Source organism: Phaenicophaeus curvirostris, chromosome 17 (assembly GCF_032191515.1).
Source record: "Phaenicophaeus curvirostris isolate KB17595 chromosome 17, BPBGC_Pcur_1.0, whole genome shotgun sequence".
Classification (NCBI taxonomy): Eukaryota; Metazoa; Chordata; class Aves; order Cuculiformes; family Cuculidae; genus Phaenicophaeus; species Phaenicophaeus curvirostris.
Genome location: NC_091408.1, coordinates 13173444 through 13193676, shown reverse-complemented (window position 1 = coordinate 13193676; position 20233 = coordinate 13173444). Strand labels below are relative to the sequence as shown.

The 20233-nt window shown below is 38.3% G+C and overlaps 1 protein-coding gene across 1 annotated transcript in view; it reads left to right on the top strand.

Annotated features, from left to right (window-relative positions):
* GLT1D1 (glycosyltransferase 1 domain containing 1) overlaps nt 1–19309 on the top strand; it is a 55618-nt gene extending 36309 nt beyond the window's left edge. Inside the window, exons 9-13 of the mRNA XM_069871356.1 lie at nt 1005–1048; nt 2000–2120; nt 9214–9312; nt 16048–17826; nt 18375–19309. Of these exons, the coding sequence (XP_069727457.1) occupies nt 1005–1048; nt 2000–2120; nt 9214–9312; nt 16048–16194 (411 nt within the window). The 3' untranslated portion in view covers nt 16195–17826; nt 18375–19309. The remainder of the gene's footprint in view (nt 1–1004; nt 1049–1999; nt 2121–9213; nt 9313–16047; nt 17827–18374) is intronic.
* Nucleotides 19310–20233: the final 924 nt, after the last annotated feature.

The following is a 20233-nucleotide window of genomic DNA, read 5'->3' as shown; positions in this document are numbered from 1 at the left end:
GCTTTGTTAGTGTTGTCTATCTCAAATTGTTAACAAAAAAACCTAAACAAAAATATTAACATGCCTTAAAAAAAGTAAGCTTTTTGTTCCCAGTAATTGCAAGTGATGCATGCTGTGCAAGCTATCATAAATTAGTCTAGTATAGTCAATCTGCACTAATAGAAGAAGTCTAGTTCTGTTCTTCATGTCTAGTTAAGGATTTCCAAATTCTGTTTATTTATTTTAATCATGTTAAATGAAAATAGCAGGCATATTTAGGGTTTGTAAATAAACCTGCTGGAGTTAATTGCCCAGCTTGGACATCTTTTTAATAACACTACATGCCTTAATGTTAGATTGTATTTTAGATTTTTGTGCTTACTGGTTTTCAGATGTTTCTGCCAGTCTGTGGCATCTATTTGACTGTCTCGGTTTACATGTGGATTGCTTCCTGTGTTAACTAAACCCTGAAAAGTTCCTTTGCTTCCTCACATTGGTTACTCGATACATAAAGGGACAATTGCTTGGCAGGTGAATGCATTGCTCCTCACTTGGACAGTAAGTTGTCAAAGCGGTCATTGAAATCCTGTTAGCCTTAGCAGAGTCATCTGAAAACAGTCATTCATGTTAAATAGATCTAGCTCTAATTAGAACCTGCAGCCAGAGGGATGTCAGGGGAGAACAAATGGAACCTCCCCTTCTGACAGTAGCCCAGAGTTACACTGCATTAGAGCAGTCACTTAAGGGCTTAGAGTGGAGCAGTCAAGTCACGCTGTGCAGTACTCTGCGTTCCATCCCTAGCTTGATAGACGAAGTGTCAATCATTCACGAGGGCATTTGTCTGAAGAGTCAAATGTAACTACCTAGTTAAGCGTCTGGGATATGGTTTGAAAGCTCAGCACAGTCATACATTTAAATATTTTACTAAAAGATGTGCTAAAATGTATATTTCTTTTCTGGGTATTTAAAACATATGCTGTAGTTCTAAAGTAATGCCGTGCACCTCTGTGTGTATTCCTTTCTAGGTTGATCCACTTTTTACAAGTGAAGTTAAGGAAAAAGTTAAAAGGTAAGAAGTCTTTTATCTGCTCCAAGTGAAAGCATTTCGCGGACTAGCTTTTTTGAATCGTGGGTAAATGTTCACTTGAATATACAAATGAACAGCCGTGTACAACTCTGTATGACTAACAGACAAACGAGCTGATTGTTAGGCATGAAACATTCTCACACAAGGGGCTAGTGTTTTACACAAAGATGATCTGAGGGCTGGAGCACCTCCCATCTGAGGACAGGCTGAGAGAGTTGAGGTTGTTCAGCCTGGAGAAGAGAAGGCTCTGAGGAGATCTTATAGTGACCTCCCAGTACCCGAAGGGGCTACAAGAAAGCTGGGGAGGGACTGTTTACAAAGGCTTGTAGTGATAGGACTGGGGCAATGGGTATAATCTGGAGAAGGGCAGATTTAGACTAGACATAAGGAGGAATTTCTTCACGAGGAGGGTGATGAGGCCCTGGCCCAGGTTGCCCAGGGAAGCTGTGGCTGCCCCATGAAGGCCAGATTGGATGGGCCTTGGGCAGCCTGATCCAGTGGGAGGTGTCCCTGCCTATGGCAGGGGGTGGAACTGGATGATCTTTAAGGTCCCTTCCAACCCAAACTATTCTGTGATTCTATGATTCTACACAAATCTTTTAAGGGAAAATTGCACCCTTATCCATGGAACTTCTCTCCTTCATTTATGAGATTGATTATCATTAACAGAGCATGGTGTTAAATGATCAAATATAAAACTTCCCAACAACAGACAATGAAGTGGCAGGCAACAGCATAAAGTATATCGAGTTTATAACCGTATAGAAAGCTAACACGAAACCCTGGTTAAGTGTTGCCCATGGGCACGTGATTTTTAGTGTCAAAATCACTCTCTGACTATATATTGCTCTGACATCATTGCCCTAAGTTTTGGGAAGCATTGTTAGAGCACATTCTTAGGAGGTGTCCTGTTCACCTGCATTTTACTTCTAGGGCCCCTGGAGTACATTTATTACAGGAGATGTCACAAGATGATCTTCATGCTGCTACAAAAAAGTGCTTTGCTGTGGTGAACAGCTCCATTTCTGAGGGGATGTCTGCTGCAATTCTGGAGGTAATTTCTTCTTAGCGGTAAGGTTTTTTAGTGAGGTTACAGTGAATCTGAAATCACCTTTTATTACTGGAAATGTCTTTCAACATTTTATGTCCATGCTTCACAGCTAGTGAAGACACAAATAAAATATTTCTTTTTGCAAGCGTTAGTAATTAAGGTTTTCTTCCCTCAAATTGACAGGTTTTATGCTTTGTCTATTTATTTTTTAAAGGACAGAATGTAATTTTATCAATCCTGTTGAATTAACAATACAAACCTGAGATATAAGAATCATTTTGATTTACTGGGGTTGTCACTATTTTTGATTCAACATCCACTTCCTTATAATGTTGTTAGAATAGACTTTCATTTATTTTTACATCCTTTCAAAAAGCAATCTAAGAGATGTATTTGGTTATTTAATTCTGAAATGATTAATGAATAAGTGACACGCTCAGTTAATTTTTTTGCCATCAGTACTGAAAATTAATAACCAGGTTTAATTCATACCTGTCAGACTAGGGCACTGCTTGGTACCAAGTGCTTTCTAGGAAAAAAGTTTTTTGAGACTGCTGAATGTTTGTTCTTGTTAATCTCAGAAGATCGCAATGTATTACATGATGTGTTTAATGAACTTCCTGTTTCTGTTTCTAATAACTAATCAGATGTTGCATTTCCAGCACGCTTTTCTTCCACACATAAGCATTGTAAGAATTACGAAAGTTAAGTGATGGAAAGATAGCAAATGTGTATTTCCATTCTAAAATGCCAGTGCTCAGAGGGCAGGATCACAGCAACAACGCTCTAGAAAGAACAATTAGTACAGACTGTGACATTTCCAAACTTAGCAATGTGGCAGGCTAAACAAATTTTGTGTGTTCGATAGTTGAGGTATACTGACACAGCACACAGCCGCAACCTAGCCAGTGACTCAGAGAAGTAAAAGTTAAGTAACTCTCACCTCCTCCTCACCAATTACTTGTTCCCTTCAGGACTACTCATGGAACAGTTGACCAGAAATGGATCTGATTTATTCCCTGAGAGTGCCAGTGAGTTGGGGGGCATGAGGGAAGAAAAAAAGGCAAACCAGAATGACTTTTAAGAGACACAGCATCTGCAACAGAAGTGCAGATGTGCTTGGCCTCATACACATTGTTAGGCAAACTCCAGACTGACAGCACAGTTGGTAAATTTTTCCCCCGCAAATTTTCCTATCAGATTCAGGCAGTAAAAAGATATTTTCCTTAGTTTTTATTGGGAGAGAGAGCAATCTCGTAAGTTCAGTGTCTTGACAAAATGTGTGGTAACTTGAAGCAAAAAGATAATGCCAGTTTACTTCAGAAGTATTGTTGAGCCTGCTTCAGGAATTATTGATTTTAGCTCTCCTCTTTTTAAGTTGCAATTCTGACAAGCTTGAATCTGATAATTATAAGACTGAATCAAGAGCTCATCTCTGTGCAGTTGAACTATTCCATCATCCTATCAGGGCAATTAAATAGTCAAATACCACCTCTAGTGGGAAGCTGTTCCTTTAGGTTTCCACTACACAGTTATGTTGAGTAATTTATTCCCAATTCATACCCAGACTTGTCAAAAAAGAAAAGAAGAAAAAAAGACGCCTCTCTAACAAGTTTTCTTCTCACTGAAAATTACTACATGAACAGAATAGAAAATGCTCCCTGTTATGTTTTTCTTCTTTCTTTAAGAACTACATGACACTTCTAGCAAAAGAGCATTCTGTGCAGGATGTCTTCATGTGCACTTGCAACGTTAGCTTCCTCCATTTTGATGTTTTCCTGACATCGGAAGAAAGTATATATTGGGACAAATCATGAAGAAACATTCATTTAAATTTCTCATGCTGAATTTATTTTATATATATGTTTTTATATGTATATATTAGATTAATCAGCATTACTTTTTTATCTTAAATGTAGCTATGCAAATCATGTCCTAGACTGTTCTTCATGATTTAATTCTACTGGAGATGCAACCTGTACTATAAAAAAAGTCAATCGACATTTAAATCTTAATCTGAGTTTAACAGCTAAACATGCTGAAATAAACTGACCATAGTGGAAACATAAAAACTTTCTCTTCTAAGTGCAAGGCTTGACCTACAGTAAGCTGTTAGTTATTTCCTTGTACATGATACCTTTTTTATATAAAAAAAAGAAAAAGAGCCTCCTCTCCTTTCTTCTGTTATCACATTGGTGGAATAATGTCAAACCTAATAGTCAAGTTTGGTTTGTGTTCATGCATAGTCATTTACTGAAGACAGGATGCAATTACAAATATTCTGAAGTGGACTATTTCCTTCTGGTAAATCTATAACCATAGGTGTAACCCACTTCTTTCCACCAGCCTCAGTCCTATATGGCTTATGTTGAATAGTGGAGAAAGGATAGCTTAATCTCTGAACTGATAACTCATCACTTGGAGTTTATCATGGGAGTCATGTAACAGGGATAAAAAGAGCTGGCACGTTTTCAGAAGCCTGATTGTGCTAGGTCAGGTGCACATTGGTTACAAGTAAATGAGTTACTAATTACAGGTGCAAACTGAAATCTTGCATTATAAGAAGGAAAGTCTAATAGACATGGCTGAGGTGTTGTGAGACAACAGTCCCGGCTGAGGCAAGATTTCTAGAAATAGAATTAGGTATTTAGTTATCTCTTGAGAAAATATGTGAAACTTGCCCTTTTTAGTACCTCAGACCTGTTTGAATTCTTCTAAGGCTGTAAAGGTTTTGGTATTGTACGTCTGTTTGCTTGACAGTTGTACAGTGGGATTTGATGACATGCTTATAAAATATCCTACTGTAAAAATCTCAGAGGAGGTGTCAATCCAATAAAGTCAAGTCCCTGCTTGAGATGGGCAGCAATAGGAAGAGCCATCTGTTAAGAGCTTGTTAAATTAATAAGGCAGAAAACTATATATAAAAATCTTTTGGTCCTAGGCTAGAGATAACATGTTGCTTGAATTGGGAAATGCAACTTTCATTCTCTTGAAAGTTCAAAATTTGACAAGGTCATGAATCTGTAAACAGTATTTTAGTACAAGATAAATATATAATAGATAAGTGAGATAAATATATAATCGTATCATTTTCAACCTGCCTTAAGTTATGAAAGAACTAGAAGCCAGAACTAATTACTTTGTCATCTTGTACTGATATCTCAGAGATTTTGCCATAACTGATCTATTTTCTGTTTGGCATTTGAAGAAGAGAAAACGAGCATTATAGCAAGTGTTTAAAATACTTCTCTTCTTCGGAAAGCTCAGGAGTTCTGCATGTTCCTTGGCATTTGATGGTGAGAAAGGCACTACTACTGGAAAATTTTATATTTTCTCAGTGTAGTTGGTAGGAGAAAGGTGCTGACTCCAGCACCATTTCATCACAGTACTTTTTTTGTGCTGTCAAGAGTATTCCAACCATTGTAAAAATCATTAGATCATTAGGCTTTTACAAAAAAAAAAACACAAATAAAAATACCCCAAACATCCTAGAAACGGTAGATGTGCAGACTCTGTTCTGCTGTAGGACAAAAATCCAGTCTTAGACAATATGTGAAGTACAGACCTAGCAGTTTGGAGTATAAGCCATAGCAAACAATAAAATTAAAAAAGTAGATATGAAGGTATGTTGTAGAGAGATAAAATTGAAGAGGGGCCAACAAGAAGATGCATAGGCTGGGAGGAAGAAAATGAGGGACAATCCAGAAGACAAATAAAACCTGTACTTACTCTATAAGCCTTATACTGCGGGTTAGAATGATTATTGTGTAACATGATTCCAAAGCTGAAATTTACACCCTGCATCCTTCTGAAATAGCATTGAAATGCATTTGCAATGAGAATAATGTAACAAAACAGATGGCCAATGGACTAAAATGTTATTTTATGCTATTACTTGTGGAACTTAGGCCAGTAAATTATACATATTTTCAACAATGCAAATTATTCTTTTTACTGCTTAAAATAGACTAAGTATCTAAATTAAATTCTAAGCCACTTTATGTAGTAATTATTTACAGTCCAATCCATTTGTTTAAGGCTAGCTGGTATAAAGCCAGCCCCTCATCTTATGTATTTGGCCATCTGTTCTCTCTTTCAGTAGCTATAATTCATGGGAACCTATGTGGTTTGGGACCTGAAAGTTTTCTTATGTAGCAGTTACTGCCCTCCAACTCTATGAGACACAACAAATGCCTTTCCCTTTAGACTGCAGAAATTATGGAAAACGAAATATAAACTTAGTGATCAACTTCAATGAGTCATCAACCATGTAATATCCAAACCCAGAAGTGAATAAATGTATCTTGTGATAATGTTTTGAAGCTGTGTGCTACAATCCAACCTAAACTGCAGTGCAGCAGCGCTGTGCCAGCCTGTGCAGCCACAGTCCGACATAGAGCTGGCACTCACTCACAGATCTGATGATCACTGTCGATATGCAGCCCAGCGACAGTGTCCACTGACATACTCCCCTCCAAACTACTCTCTTGCAGGTAACTGTTTGTGGAGATAGTGGCATTTCTGACTGTCAGTCCTGGGGTGGTTGTGCTGTGGTTTCTGGTTTTTCTTCTTTCATTCACTTTTTTTTTTTGTTTGTTTTTAACGGTGCTCTCTCCCTTGCACAGACAGTTGCTTGTTTGGAAAGTAGCCAGGCCTGAAATACTCTTAAAGTTTTGGTTTATAAAAGGAGAGATACAGAGAGGTGAGGAGAGGGCCTCAGGTAGGTGACAATGAATGCTGACACACTTCACTGCCCCTGTCAAGCTCTTGATTTTCAGTTCAGAAGTTCAAGTAAAATATCTTCACTCCCTCTTCATTGAACATGTTTGAGTGAGGTCAACAGCCAGCAGCCTGAACACAAGGGCATTTAAGCCCGTCAATAGGAAGGGCTGAAAAAGAGCTGAATCAGAAATTCTGTCTCTCTTTGAGATGTTGGTGCTTCTGTGGGAGCTCAGTGGTAGGTCTGTACTTGGGTAATTTGGAGCCAGAAGCAAATCCTCGACCTGCGGATTCAAAACATGCCAGGCACAGTGCAGCACAGATATCTCTCATTTCCTGGGTGAACTTTGAAGTTCTTGTGAACTTTGCTGTACTGATAAGTAGATATGGTGATATGTTTTTGGAAAACAGATTTGTATTGCTTAACAGTGAAGTCGGAGCAGATGACAAAATAATTTGTGGATGACCAAAAACTGTATTTCCTCTCACCAAAATGACTTTTTTTTAATTTAAAAAAAGCTACATCTCAACCACTTTAGACACTTAGATAAATTCAGAAATCTGGTCTGTAGTTTTTATACTTCTAATTTATTTATTCTGGTTTGTGTTCACTTCATTAATCTATTTATCTGAATTACCTCCAGCTGGTCCAGTAGTTTCTAATAGGAAGCATAGAACAGGTTATTTCATTAAGGGTTATTATTATTTTTAGAGCTAACTGCTGCAAAGCAGATGTTCATGCCAGAAGGACTATAGAATTAATATGCCCAGGGTAAATTCATCTGCAGTGGTGATTTTAGCAGAGTTTCTCTTGGATATTTTAAGCTATTAAGACATGTTGCTAAGTCACAGCAGTCCTTCACTATTCAAAACATCATTGATTCTGTGCATTATCAGCCAGGGTAGTTTTGTCCGAACTAGAAAAAAACCATGATTTTTTCCTTGGAGTTTTATTTTCTTGCTATGTAGACTGAAGCAAAATTGCTCCACATCCAGGAGTGTAATGACGGTAATTAAAAATGCATTCACTCTGAAGTGACAGAATCAGTATGAAACATACTGAAGATTTGGGGGAGTGAATTTCCTTCTCTTTGACACTGTGATAATTGTACAATATGAGTTTTTCTGGCTTTGCAGTCAATGCATCTCAAGATTTCCAAATTCATCAATAGTAATGGAAGTTTCAGATCAGGATATGCATGAGTAACAGAGTTGAGTGGCCAGGGTTTGCATACAAGTTACTTCGACATCTAAGCTTTATTTTTCAAAGCTGCCAGGAGTTAGGTCTCCTGGAAATGGTTTCCTAGCTTTGAACAGATGCTGTACTCTGCTGCTGGTTCTGTGGGCAACCTGAAGTGCTACCATGTTGAGACTCCACACTTCCTTTCCTTTTTCAATGTGTATACATACATGCACGCATACACGTAAACAAATAAATACATCAAATAGCCAGCCCATAATTTATGTGAAATCAAATCCTACTTCTTCAGATGTTTTACTTGGTCTCTGAGGAGCTGTGTACTTAATGTTTTGAAAGCATAGTTCATTCTGAAAGCATAACCTTTCCTCTTCCCTCTTAAGAATCATAGAACAGAACCATAAAATGGTTTGGGTTGGAAGGGTCCATGAAGTCATCTACCATCTCTCTGGGCAACCCGTTTCAGTGTTTTACCACCCTCCTTGGTGTAAGTCAGTCGGAAGCTGTGTCACTGCACACATCCCTGCAGTTCCTGAACACTCAATGCCCAAGACAAGCTGTAATAACAGATGCTGTCAAAAGAACAACTCCTTCCAAAGACCTATATGACCACTGGGAATCAGAACTGAGGAGGAGGAGCCAAGTGATTTCCATGGTCACATTCACTGTTGATTAACAGCTCTGCAGTTCTGCACTTGTTGTGGAAGACCTGTGAAATGTGTGTTGATGGATGGAACAAGAGAGCAGATGCTTTGTAGGGGAGAATTGCCTTTTTGCTCTATGAACTAATCTTTTCATTATTGCACAATAACAGTAGGAGTTACCTTTAATCTGAACCTTAATTTTATCCTTTTAAAGCCTGCCGTATGTCAGGAGCTCCCAATGGGAAATAAGCTGCATACTTCGAGGTGGAGAATAATAAAGGATGGAACAGCTATAAATGGTCATTCTGGATCGATTGCTTCTGATAATGTGATGAGAGTTGCAAGACTAATAAAAATATAAACAAAATGTTTCAGAGAAGTTCCATAGAGGCGATCACTTTAGACATGGTATTTTTCAACTAAAAAGTTGGAGAGATGGGGAAAGGATTTTGGTTTATTGTTTCTGCTTTTCATTAGCATCTCAAAATCCCTGAATCCTAGTCAACTGTTGTTTCCTTTCTCTATGTTCCTCTAGGCAATGGATTTAGGTATTCTGGTACTGGCAAGGAACATTCCTGGCAATGCAGCAATAATAAAACACAAGGAGACAGGATTGCTATTTTCAGATCCCCAGGTAAGAAAACAAAAAATCCTTAGACTTTTCCCTTACAAAAGTTAGGTTCAGTTTTCATGACATGCTTATGTCTGTCTGGAAGCTTGGCAATTTGATTCTTCTAAACCTCCAGGTGTTAGACTGCCTTTCTTGAAGCTCTGCTGTTATCTCACGTTCACTTTGCAATTCACTAAACGTTTACTAGATGTCAGCCTTGCTGAATGTTTGTCTGGCCTGTGCTGCTTTAGAGGCTGTCGTCGAACAGGGCTCTGTTCTCATCAACTTGTTACACTTTAGTTTTGAAGTTCCATAAGCAAACTCTGGAAGAGATGCTGTGCATATGCCATACTTCAAGCATTAACTGAAATATGCACTCCTATTAGACAAGCAGTAGCTTACCAAAAGAGAACTATGAGCCTGAGGTTTTAGATAATTCATTATCTATAATTTCTAGCAGTAAGTGTTAATAAAAACATTATTGGGTCCAAGATATTGCTTGCTCAGAAAATAATTAATGACTAAAATCAGGCAAAGTGTTAAGATGGGACTTCTGTGAAGATAAGCAGGAGTGGAGACAAAAGGAACACTACCCATATTTAAATGCTAGAAATTTTCATTTCTGTATGTTTTCCTGCATTATTGGCTTCGCTATTAAATATTCACATATATTGCTGTGCAAGATGACTTTCAGACACAGATTCTCTCAGTGTTTTTTGTCTAACTCAAGATTAAAAAAAACCTTACTGGTATACTCCATTTTATAGTTTTACAAAGTAGAAATTGTATAATATTTATTTAGTTTGTCGAGTGTGTGATTAACGCATCCTATTAAGTTGTGTTTCAGGAAGGTGAGTTCTCTGTTAATTTTGGAGACTTTTTAAATAGAACAGTTCTTGCAGCTCATGGTTTGGGGTTTGTTTTTTTTTTTAATAGTCAATGTTTCTAGGGGTTTCTACAAGAAAATTTCTTTGTTAACTTCTGGAACTTATTTTGTTTCCCTTGGAAATTGGATACTTCTAGGCAAGCGGAGGCTGAGATGTAAAGCTGTTTGTAAAATTATTTGTATGTGTATTCCCTGCAAAGAGCCCACTGACTTCCACATGCCTTTTCAAACCTTAAAGGCTATATGATTACATTGAACACTCAGGCTGATGGCTCTCCTGATATTCATCCTCAAACATATTGTTGATTCCCTCAACATGGTGGTTATATTTGGCTTGGAATTCAAATACATTATTCATATCAGACCCAATTAGTTTCATCATACATCCTTGTAAGAAGCCTCTTCTGTGATCTCCAAACATCCTACATGCCAAGTGTTTATTTCAATTCAAGTTCAATTAAAAATACGCTATATATTTCCTCCCTTAAAGGAAAATGCAGTTTTAAGTGCAGAAGTAGTCCCAGTGACATCAGTGACTGTACAAATGTCTAAGGCCTTTCTTTTATATCAGAACTGGAGTCACAGGCTGTACCTCTTTGTATAAACCCCTTCTATCTGAGCTCCCTTCCCTACAACGTGTCGTGACAAAGACGAGACCCACCCCATTCTGCTGCTGCTTGTTGACCCTCTTTCTGCTGTTACTCCATCTCCTTAGGCTGCAGAATCTTTTTTAAGTGAAGATGGTAACTTGCATTACCATATTAGCTATCGTGCTCCTAGGTGATATTTGTACTGGAATCACTAAGGGTTGTGCAGTTACCTGGCTGAGAAAGGAGAGTAATATACCTGCTTCTTCTGTAAAACAGCAATTGTATCTCATTTAATAAAAACCCTTTTATACTTTCAGTGGTGTCAGATAATGGATAAACTATCAAAGTTTGCAGATGGGTGAGGAAAATACTTGTTTGTGGGCTAATACTCTAATCCCACTGCAGAGTTGTTGAAAAACTTGGCTTTTGCAGAGATGAGCTCAAAATGCTGATTATCAACACTCAAAGATAAAGTAACCATTTACTCTTGTTCCTTACCTTCCCCAGCTGTATCAAATACGGTTTTTAAACCAGTGTACACAGTGGTATCAGAGGTTGAGAGTTATATCAGATATATTAGAAATGCGATTAACTTAGAACGCTTAGCATCTCAAGACATTTCCCATATTTTTATTATTGGAAGAAGGAATAATCTGCACTTTGAATACTGCTTTAGAATATTCAATCTGACAACAGGGATGGGAAAACATACATTCTGGTAAGAATGTTTTTTGTTACTCCGATTTCTTTGACAATATAAGTATGTGGCAAACTATTTTCTGCTTTAACCTCAATTGCAGCAGGTTAGTTAGTGAAAATGCTTTTAATAAAAAATAGAGATTAGTATTGTATTCTGGTGCTTGGGAAAGTCTTGAATCTGGGCCGCCAAGGATTTCTAAGAAAATGTCAAAGAAATTTTCATTGCTATGTTTAGTGGATCCTATCTGATTGTGATGATTCAGAATATATTAGGGGTCAAGAGTAGAAAGCATTGCTTATTTTCAAGTTGTTTCTGACCTGAAGAGGGAAAGCTTTACAAGGTGGTTAGCTTAGATATGAACTGTTGCATCTCGCCTCTGGACTATCCTGTCTTTTAACAGCTAAATTAAAGGGATATCATTTTAAATTGTGAATGCCATTGGTTTTCTTTTTCTATGCTTGCTGAAAGTGAGTTTTTGAGGCTTACAGGAAAGTAGGAAGTTTTGTGCATAACTGTAGTTATCATTAACCATTTGCATAGCAAAACCTTGCCAGGCACTGGAGGCAGTACTCAGATGGAAACAGTAATGTGCATGTGAAAGCTGTGAAACATTTTTTGTCCCTGGTATTATGTCATCTCTATACATTACTTTTAAATCATGGTTTGATTCTACCACTATTTGAATTTACAAGTTTATGAAATATTTGTCACTGATTTAATGGAACCTGAAATAAAAAAATTAAATGAGAGGTAAGAATATCCAGTGAGTTTAGGGCAATACCTAACACAAAGCCATGTTAAAAGCAAAGACACAAACAGGTATGCAGCATCCTAAATTTCAAAATTTTATGTTCAGCATCTGAAAAAGCTCACAAAAGAAGGAAGCTAAACTTCATATCCAATAAGAGAGAGGCCAGCTATGAACAGTGTTTGAAAGAAAGTGAGACCTGGAAAGGCTGCTGTTAGCAGAGACAAGTCTTGAAGTGGTACGAGGGAAATGCAGCTCAGCTGAGTACAGGCAGCAATACACTGAAGGTACATTGTTCTCCTCTTCCAGACATGGGTCAGTGCCACTTCTGTGAGGGCTCCGAGACAGATTATAGCCGAAGGTTTTAGACCATTGAACCTTCACACCGAGTAGACTAATTTGCCATTTTTGGCAGTGCAAGCGATGGCTGGTTTTACTCCCCTAGAAATACTGGCCCGTTGCCCTTTGAAGTACACAGATGTGCCAACTAACTTCTGAGCTTTGCCTGCCACTAGGTAGATCTGTTGCTATTCTGAATTTGCATTTGGCATTTGCCTTCCCTGGGGTGATTCTCTGTTGTTTAAGAATCATGTTCTTTTATCTGCTGAAGCTGATATGAAATGGTTTAATTGTAGACTTACTTTCATTTTATAAATAATATATTAACCGTGCATCTTACTTTCATTATGCGTGAGCTGCAGCACCGGTGTAGTTCTTGTGGTAATTGAAGGAATATTCATTCTTTTTCACTCAGTGAACTCATATTCTGCTTTACCTCCTGGTTACCTGTATGTCTGAGTTTCTGCAAAAATATTACACAGAATTTCTTGTTGGTACTCTATTGAGAAGCTGACATTTCCTTTAAAGATGATTGATCAATTTAGCAGGAGAAAAATGTATTATGGATGTTGCTATTGAAAAATGCCTGTGTTTGAAGTGAAGTACTAGCCATAAAAAGGGCACGTGTAATATCAGTTCTGGATGTACGGGACATGATTTTCTCCCATTTTTTCTGGGTTGTGGCTAACTACTGAGGCTCAAATTTTACACCGTGTTTTTCTGTCACATATATAGTAATTATACCCATTTCTGCATGTGAACAAAAGGCTTACTTGAGATTACTATATCCCCTAAGTAGATAGTTAGCATGCGTATCGCCTCCTTCATTTTGGCTGCTGAACTCTGCATACTTTCATGTTTGATAATTGAGAAGTGATTTGTGGATTTTGCCCCTTCACCAAAAGTGAGGTTTACTTCACTTGTACAACAAAACATGAGAATGCACAATTATTTGTGCAAATAACACTTGCACAAATACAGCATAACAGTTGGTAAAGAGACGTGTTATCACACCGTTAAGTACTTTGTATAGCATGGGCTTTTAGGAAATTAAAATTAAGTTCTCAATTTTCTGAAAGACCTCTGAATTCGGAATGTCTGCATTCTGCAAGTGGGAGCCCATGCTTTAGACGTACCAGAAAACTGCAAGTCAGTTGGAGTTAAGGGAGGCACCTGGAAAATAAAGCTACTGCTATCTAAAGCTGAGTGTTCGAACCTGAAGACAAGCTAAGCCAGCTGCTTGAAGAGCATGAGGCAAAACCCAGATAAGTCATAGTGAATCTTCCCATTGGCTTCCAGTCTCATTGCAAGTGACTTGTAAGCGGTCACATTTGATTAGTAGAAGAAGCAGGAATAAAGCTGAGAAGTCTCCTGGTATTTTTCCATTTGCCATTTCTCCCTCCTGCAGTTTCTCAACTTTTATTTTTTGGACTCAGTTTGGCATTTTCCTGAAATTATCCCCAGCATTAAGTATTGTAACAGTGAATAAGGGTCTCATTTCTTCTATCATTTACATGTTTCAAAGTTTTTGTCCTCTATATCCACATTTTAAAAGAATGCTAATAGGACTACCTGTCAAGAAATGTTACATTTCTGCTTCTGTTCTTAGGTAATTTACATAAATTATTTTTAAACATTACTTAAAATAAAATCCTCCACAGGAGCATAAAATTAAAGTTGGAATGTAGTTCAGTGTGAACAATATTTATTACTGTGATTATACAGGCAATTTGATGAAGCCAGCATAAGTCATGGAAGACTTTCCCACCTTCCCTGTTCTGTATTTTGGCAGCTATGGAGGAAGGAAAAGAACGTGTCTCTCAAGTTGGAGTCAGGGGCTGCATCTGCAGTGTCTGATAGACACAGCCGCAGGGCACTCCCTAGACCAGACTCACCAATCTTCTTTAGGGACAGCCTCAAGCAGTCAGAACCCCCTCTTTTCAGACCACGTGGGTCCCAAGTAAGAAATACAGTAGATAAATTAGCACGTACCTCACTGCCAGGTAGTTGGGGATGGAAAGCAGGCTGGATGTGAAGCACATGGCCCTCATAGCTGTTCCAGAGGCCGCTCTTTCAGTGCTGTGTGCACAGAGCAAAGATTACAAGCAGTAATGATTTTATGGAAAATAAGAAGTTATCGTTAATATGCATGTATGAAAATCATCTTATTCTGTTACCCAGTTAGAAACCTTTCCAACAGAACTGATGTGCGTCTCCGACAATCTAAATTACATGGCAGTGATGCACAGATTGATAGTTCGTCTTGTCAGTGAGAGTCAAAGCAGTGTTTATAACATATTCAATGTGATTTCAGTGTTTCCCAGGGCTCATATTATAGTTATGCAAAGCCATCCCTTGCATTACAACAGCAACTTTCATTCTGCGGTAACCAGCGATTTTATATCTGTGTATGTATATAGTGTATGTATTCATATATACTGCATGCTTAGGTTTTTTAGTTTAGTTTGCTAATTAACCTAGTGTTGATGTGAACTTTGGTCTTATTTGTGATATTTCCTTTCATAGTTGACAGATTGTGTAAATAATACATCTCCTTCTGCCATCCTTTTTGTCCCCCACGTCCCTATGCACTGATCTTCACTACCAATTGTGTAGTAATGTATTATCTTAATTTTCCATTGACACAGTAGCTACCCGCTTTCCTGAGCTGAACCAAGACACTATTTGCAGAGATCTGAGTATATTTGTAATCAAGCTGAAGTATTGGAAGTTGTCTCTTGATAGAAAATTAGACCAGCTGCTCAGAATAGATTAGTTCAGACATCAAATCTCCTTTCCCATGTTTGAAGTTCACAAATTCTTTTTGCTAGAACTAAATTAGAGTGGCAGAGGAGCAGGCAAAGGAGTAGTTGTAATCTGCAAGGTCCAGTATTTTGCCCAGTAAAGGAAATATGGCTTTTTGCAGAGACTGTTGAACTAACACTGCTGTATCTGTAACTGCCCAGATGCAAGTGCTCTGGAAGAGCTTGTTGCTGCATGCCTGCTCTTATCTTTATACTGTTGCTGTATTTATATAGTGGGATTTTTAGTCTTACCATAAAATTAGCTAAAGATGTCACAGTAGCAATGAGATGTAAGTTTAACTGAGCTGAGATCAAACAGTCTGTTGCCAGCTGCCCTTCATGCAGGAAACTGAGTTATTGAATCTATAACCAGTCTGGTTTTTGGATAGGCAGACAATTTTTGTGTCATTAAATTTGTTGCATGTATCTGCCTTAGTGGTCTTAGGATTGTCCTTGATTTTAAATACCTTAGTTGGTGGGCTGCATAAAATAATATATAAAATTATTATTTATTAATCATTGTTTATAAATCAACTGTGGTAGTTGACCTTGAAAAGTTACTTTGGACAGCTTCATGTATTGGTTCACAGTTGGAGCACTTTACTGAAATCAAGATAGGAGCATGAGCTATTGCAGTATCATCAGAACTTCAAGAAACCTTTAATTTACTGTTTTCTTTATCTTTTTTTTAGGAATTTGTAGTGCTGTCCAAGAGTTTGATGGATGACCCTGTTATGAAAAAAGAAATTGTAATGAGGGCCAAAGACTATGTGAAGAAACATCATTCTTGGGAAAGTGAAAGAAAAGCCTATCAGAATCTTGTCCTAAGACTACAGTGAATTTCAAAACTACAGCTGATATCCAGCATTCTGTGTGCAGCACTTTAATGATGGATACGTAATTAGATTTGGGTTTCTCTTGGTTTCTTTTTAGAAAAGATAGTAAATACATGCATTATTCTATTCAAACATACCAACATCAGAGGAGTTGCCTGCTACTGCAAATTATCAAATTCATCTAATTCAGCACAGTCTCTAGTGTCCTAATTCATCACAGACCAGTACAGCTTCTAAGATGTCGTAGGAGAAATACTTCTTGAGCTGACACAAACTTTCCATTGCTGTAAAGCCTTATAGGGAGGATGATTTCTTGTACTCAGTGGAGCACTCCACAGATCATTCAAATTGTTCTAAACGTTGCATCTGACCAGACTAGCACTTTTCTTTCCAATTATACCAATCTGAATGTATTCAGGTACATGGGGCATGCACATACATGTTCATAAAGCCGAGATCAGTGACATATACAGAGCATAAAATTAGGATGAATGCTTTCATAAGACTGAAAGATCGACATGTCTATTGACTGTATAATTATCAGGGGGCCAAAAAGCAAGCAGTGATGATGCTTGGGGACAGTATAGGGCATGTTTTGTACTGCCCTCTAAGTACATGAATGGCTTTCAGATGAAGCCAGACAGACGCATGCCTGCATTTTCTCCTGGGCCCTAAGACTATAGCAGGAAGGCTGTCACAGCACCTGACAGCTGTACATTGCTTCAGATTCCAGAACTTCCCAGTGCTGCTCGCAGCAGCAAGACCCGCTTGCAGACAGAGATGCTTTGTTACGTAAACTACCTCTTAGTTTGCCAGCGTCTTTGTTTACACCCGTGATTTATTTATTTACTAAAATATTTATGAGATCCATAAAAAGGGATGGGAGGGAGGTGTTTTCAGTTTACGATGTATTTTGGTACTGTTCGTTCTCTTTTGTGGCTTTCAAGCTATATTGTAATACACTACAGCAGGCTGCTTTAAAGTGAGATTTACCTGTGTTTGAAGTTCATACTAATCATTCCTGTCAGCCCAGTGATTATGGACATATCTTTGAATCCATAATTGGTCATCAAAGGATTTGTATTTATAGAAAAAAAAAAGGGTCACATTTTTAACTACTTGTTTTGAGGAAACTCTTCGTTTAGGCTAGATTCTGCCCCCAGTGAGAAGCTGTGAGATGTTTTCTATTGATTGGAATGGGTGTTTTGTCAGACTTTTCTTTGTAATAATGACGTTCAATGTGTGTTTTAAGCTTTCCTCTTTATTTTTCATGTTTCGTAACTGTTTGGACAGTAAACAAGAAAGTAATTTCAATGTTGTGTATTGACTTCTTCCACTTGTAGTGGGCTACTGCTCAATATCGCTTTCGATAGCACAGTCCTCAAGGGCAGAACTGACGTGATTTGGAATGCAAGAATTGCCACACTCCTTTTTGAGCACATTTTTCCTAAGTATTTCTGGTGTGTCCCCTTTGACATGCGGGGATATAAGCGCATCTGCACTAATTACAAGCTTAAAAGCCACCAACCAAGTTGTGCTGGCTGAACAGTTTCGAAATCTGCAACTGAATCAACACGTTAAGTTTCCCCTGCTGCCTCAGGAGCTGCCATACTTCTTCGGACATCTCCATTACCAGTGAGCAGGGAGACCTTTTGTGGGATCGCAGTGTCTCTTTTGGCTGCAGTAAACTAAAGGAGGAACCCCTACAACATGGATTTTCAGCATGACATCTGTGTTTTGCGACCTTTAGAGGCAATAGAAAAAACAGACCATTTACAGTGAATGGAGCAAATTACAGGGTGTCCTGTTCCTCCCACAATATCTTCTCTGCAGTCTCCTCTGCCAGTGTATTGCTGATAATCTGTTTTTTTGGCTTTGATCCTTAGCCATTCTTCCACCCCCCTTCCTATAGTATTGGTTGTCTTCTGAGAAATGCACATTATTAAAATCTACCGAACGAATACATAATGTGGGATAGAAGTCTAAGCATTGAGCTAATGGTAAATGACTAATAACAGCAATGATTAGAAAGCTTTTTCTAAAGCATGATATATTTATTCCCAAGCTTCAAGCAACTGAGTACAGTGATCTGGAATTTGTGCTATTTCCAGCAAAACAAAACATGTTCAAGTGAGAAATTCTGCTACACCCCAAGAATGTAATTAACATATGATTTTTTTCAGGCTGTATTTAATCTATAAATATGAAATCTGCATCTGGGAAGCAGCATGCTCATTTGCATGTGATAACCATACCAGAAGCACAAACAACCCTTCTGCAACATATGCACTAAGGGGAAAAAAAACAAAAAAACACCCGAAATAGTGGTGAGATTGGCCCTCAGGACTGCTTTACAGTCATCAAACAAGGCAGCGTTCATCAATCAAGGGCATTCAGCTTTGATATCATTTATCACGTGGGCTTGTGTTCTGCAACATGAAGCCTGTCTATTAAGGCTAAAAGGTTGGGGCAACAACTGCTAGGGAATTTCATTGTAATAAATTGCTTTTGAATTTATGTTTTAAATTTCATCCAGTCTTGTGTTCCAGGCCCATAAATATTCAATGAGTCTTGTAAGTCCTTGTAAAGAAAATATTAGACCCATGCAGGCAGTTTTAGGTATAATTATCTTTCAAGCAACTTCACTCAAATGATTTTGTATTTAAGAATAATCCTTTTGTTGTCCTGCAGCCTTAATTATAGTATTTATCTTCCCCCTTCAAAGCCCTATTTCTTACCCTAGCAGCTTTTTAAGCAAGGCACACCTCGATGGGATACAGACACAGCTCCAAAAATAGCACTTGTTCTGTTCACAGAAAAAAAACCTGCATTGTGCATTTACCCCATAGCTAATTCTGTATTTCAGGACCTTGAAATGTACTGTTAATGAATCCAATTGCATGCATTTTATTTTGCAATTAATTCTGCCATTGAATCCACAGGAACTGAATGAAAGCAGTGGACCTGTACAATGGGTACTACTATGTCGTTTCCTTTCTTGGCACGATTACTTCAGAAGTGGAGACAATTTGGTAGTGTGTGGCAAAACCCAGCTAGAGCCTGTGGCCTGTGGTACGAGAGCTTCCTGAATTAGGATTTCATTTTAATTAGCCCTAAAACGTACATTTATTACAAAATTACATTTAGTAACAAAACAATTATTAGACTGTCTGCGTTCGCATTGCAACCTTAACCAATGTATGGTTGCACTATGAACGCTGATTCCGAGTTAAATCTTCCCAATCCTTGTTGGCTTAAACCAGCAAACACTTACCAGCTCCCACCTCCATTTTTCTCCTAAGCGAGCGCAGCCTGCGTTGCTTCTGCCCTGCCAGGGAGAGCATTAGCAGGCAGTCAAATTGGTCTTGCCCCTCCCAAAGGGTGTCTATAGGAAGCAAGGTGGGTGTCGCTTCCTACAGAGATCACAGCATTTTTCAGATACCCATCCTTTGCCAACAGCGTAATGAACAACTGTCTCTGAGCACTGGCCTTTGGAAACACATTGTACTGATCGGAACTATCTTATCTTAGCAATAACCAGCGTGCCTTAGAGATGGACTGTCCAATGCGTGTGGAGGGAAATAATGTCCTCCGATAGAGTCGAGGACAGGATTTAGATCCATATCTCTAAGGATTTAAAGAAAACAAGAGTCAGACTTTTCTCTTTGGACTCATTACAGCTCATTTTGGAAATCTTATAGTATTTCAGACTTCAGAAGGCATGAATGAACAAAGCAGTGGAGGAAGAAATGACTACGACTGCAAGGGTTGTAGCACAGTCTTCCAGTATTTTAGAACAGGCTCTGTCTCGGGAGACTTAACTCTAAAAACTCTTAGTGATAAGGCATTTTGAGGTATAACATATTAAATTCAGCTTTTGCTCACTTGCAAAAATTGACTGTTAACAAGAGTTGCAGGACTTGTACACGTTTAGCCGCAATCTCTTTGATACCTTGGCTGACTCAGCAGATTAATTCAGAGCCCTTTGGGATGCCACTTGTCATCTGACCATTGTGACTTCAGGTTCTACCAGGAACTCAGA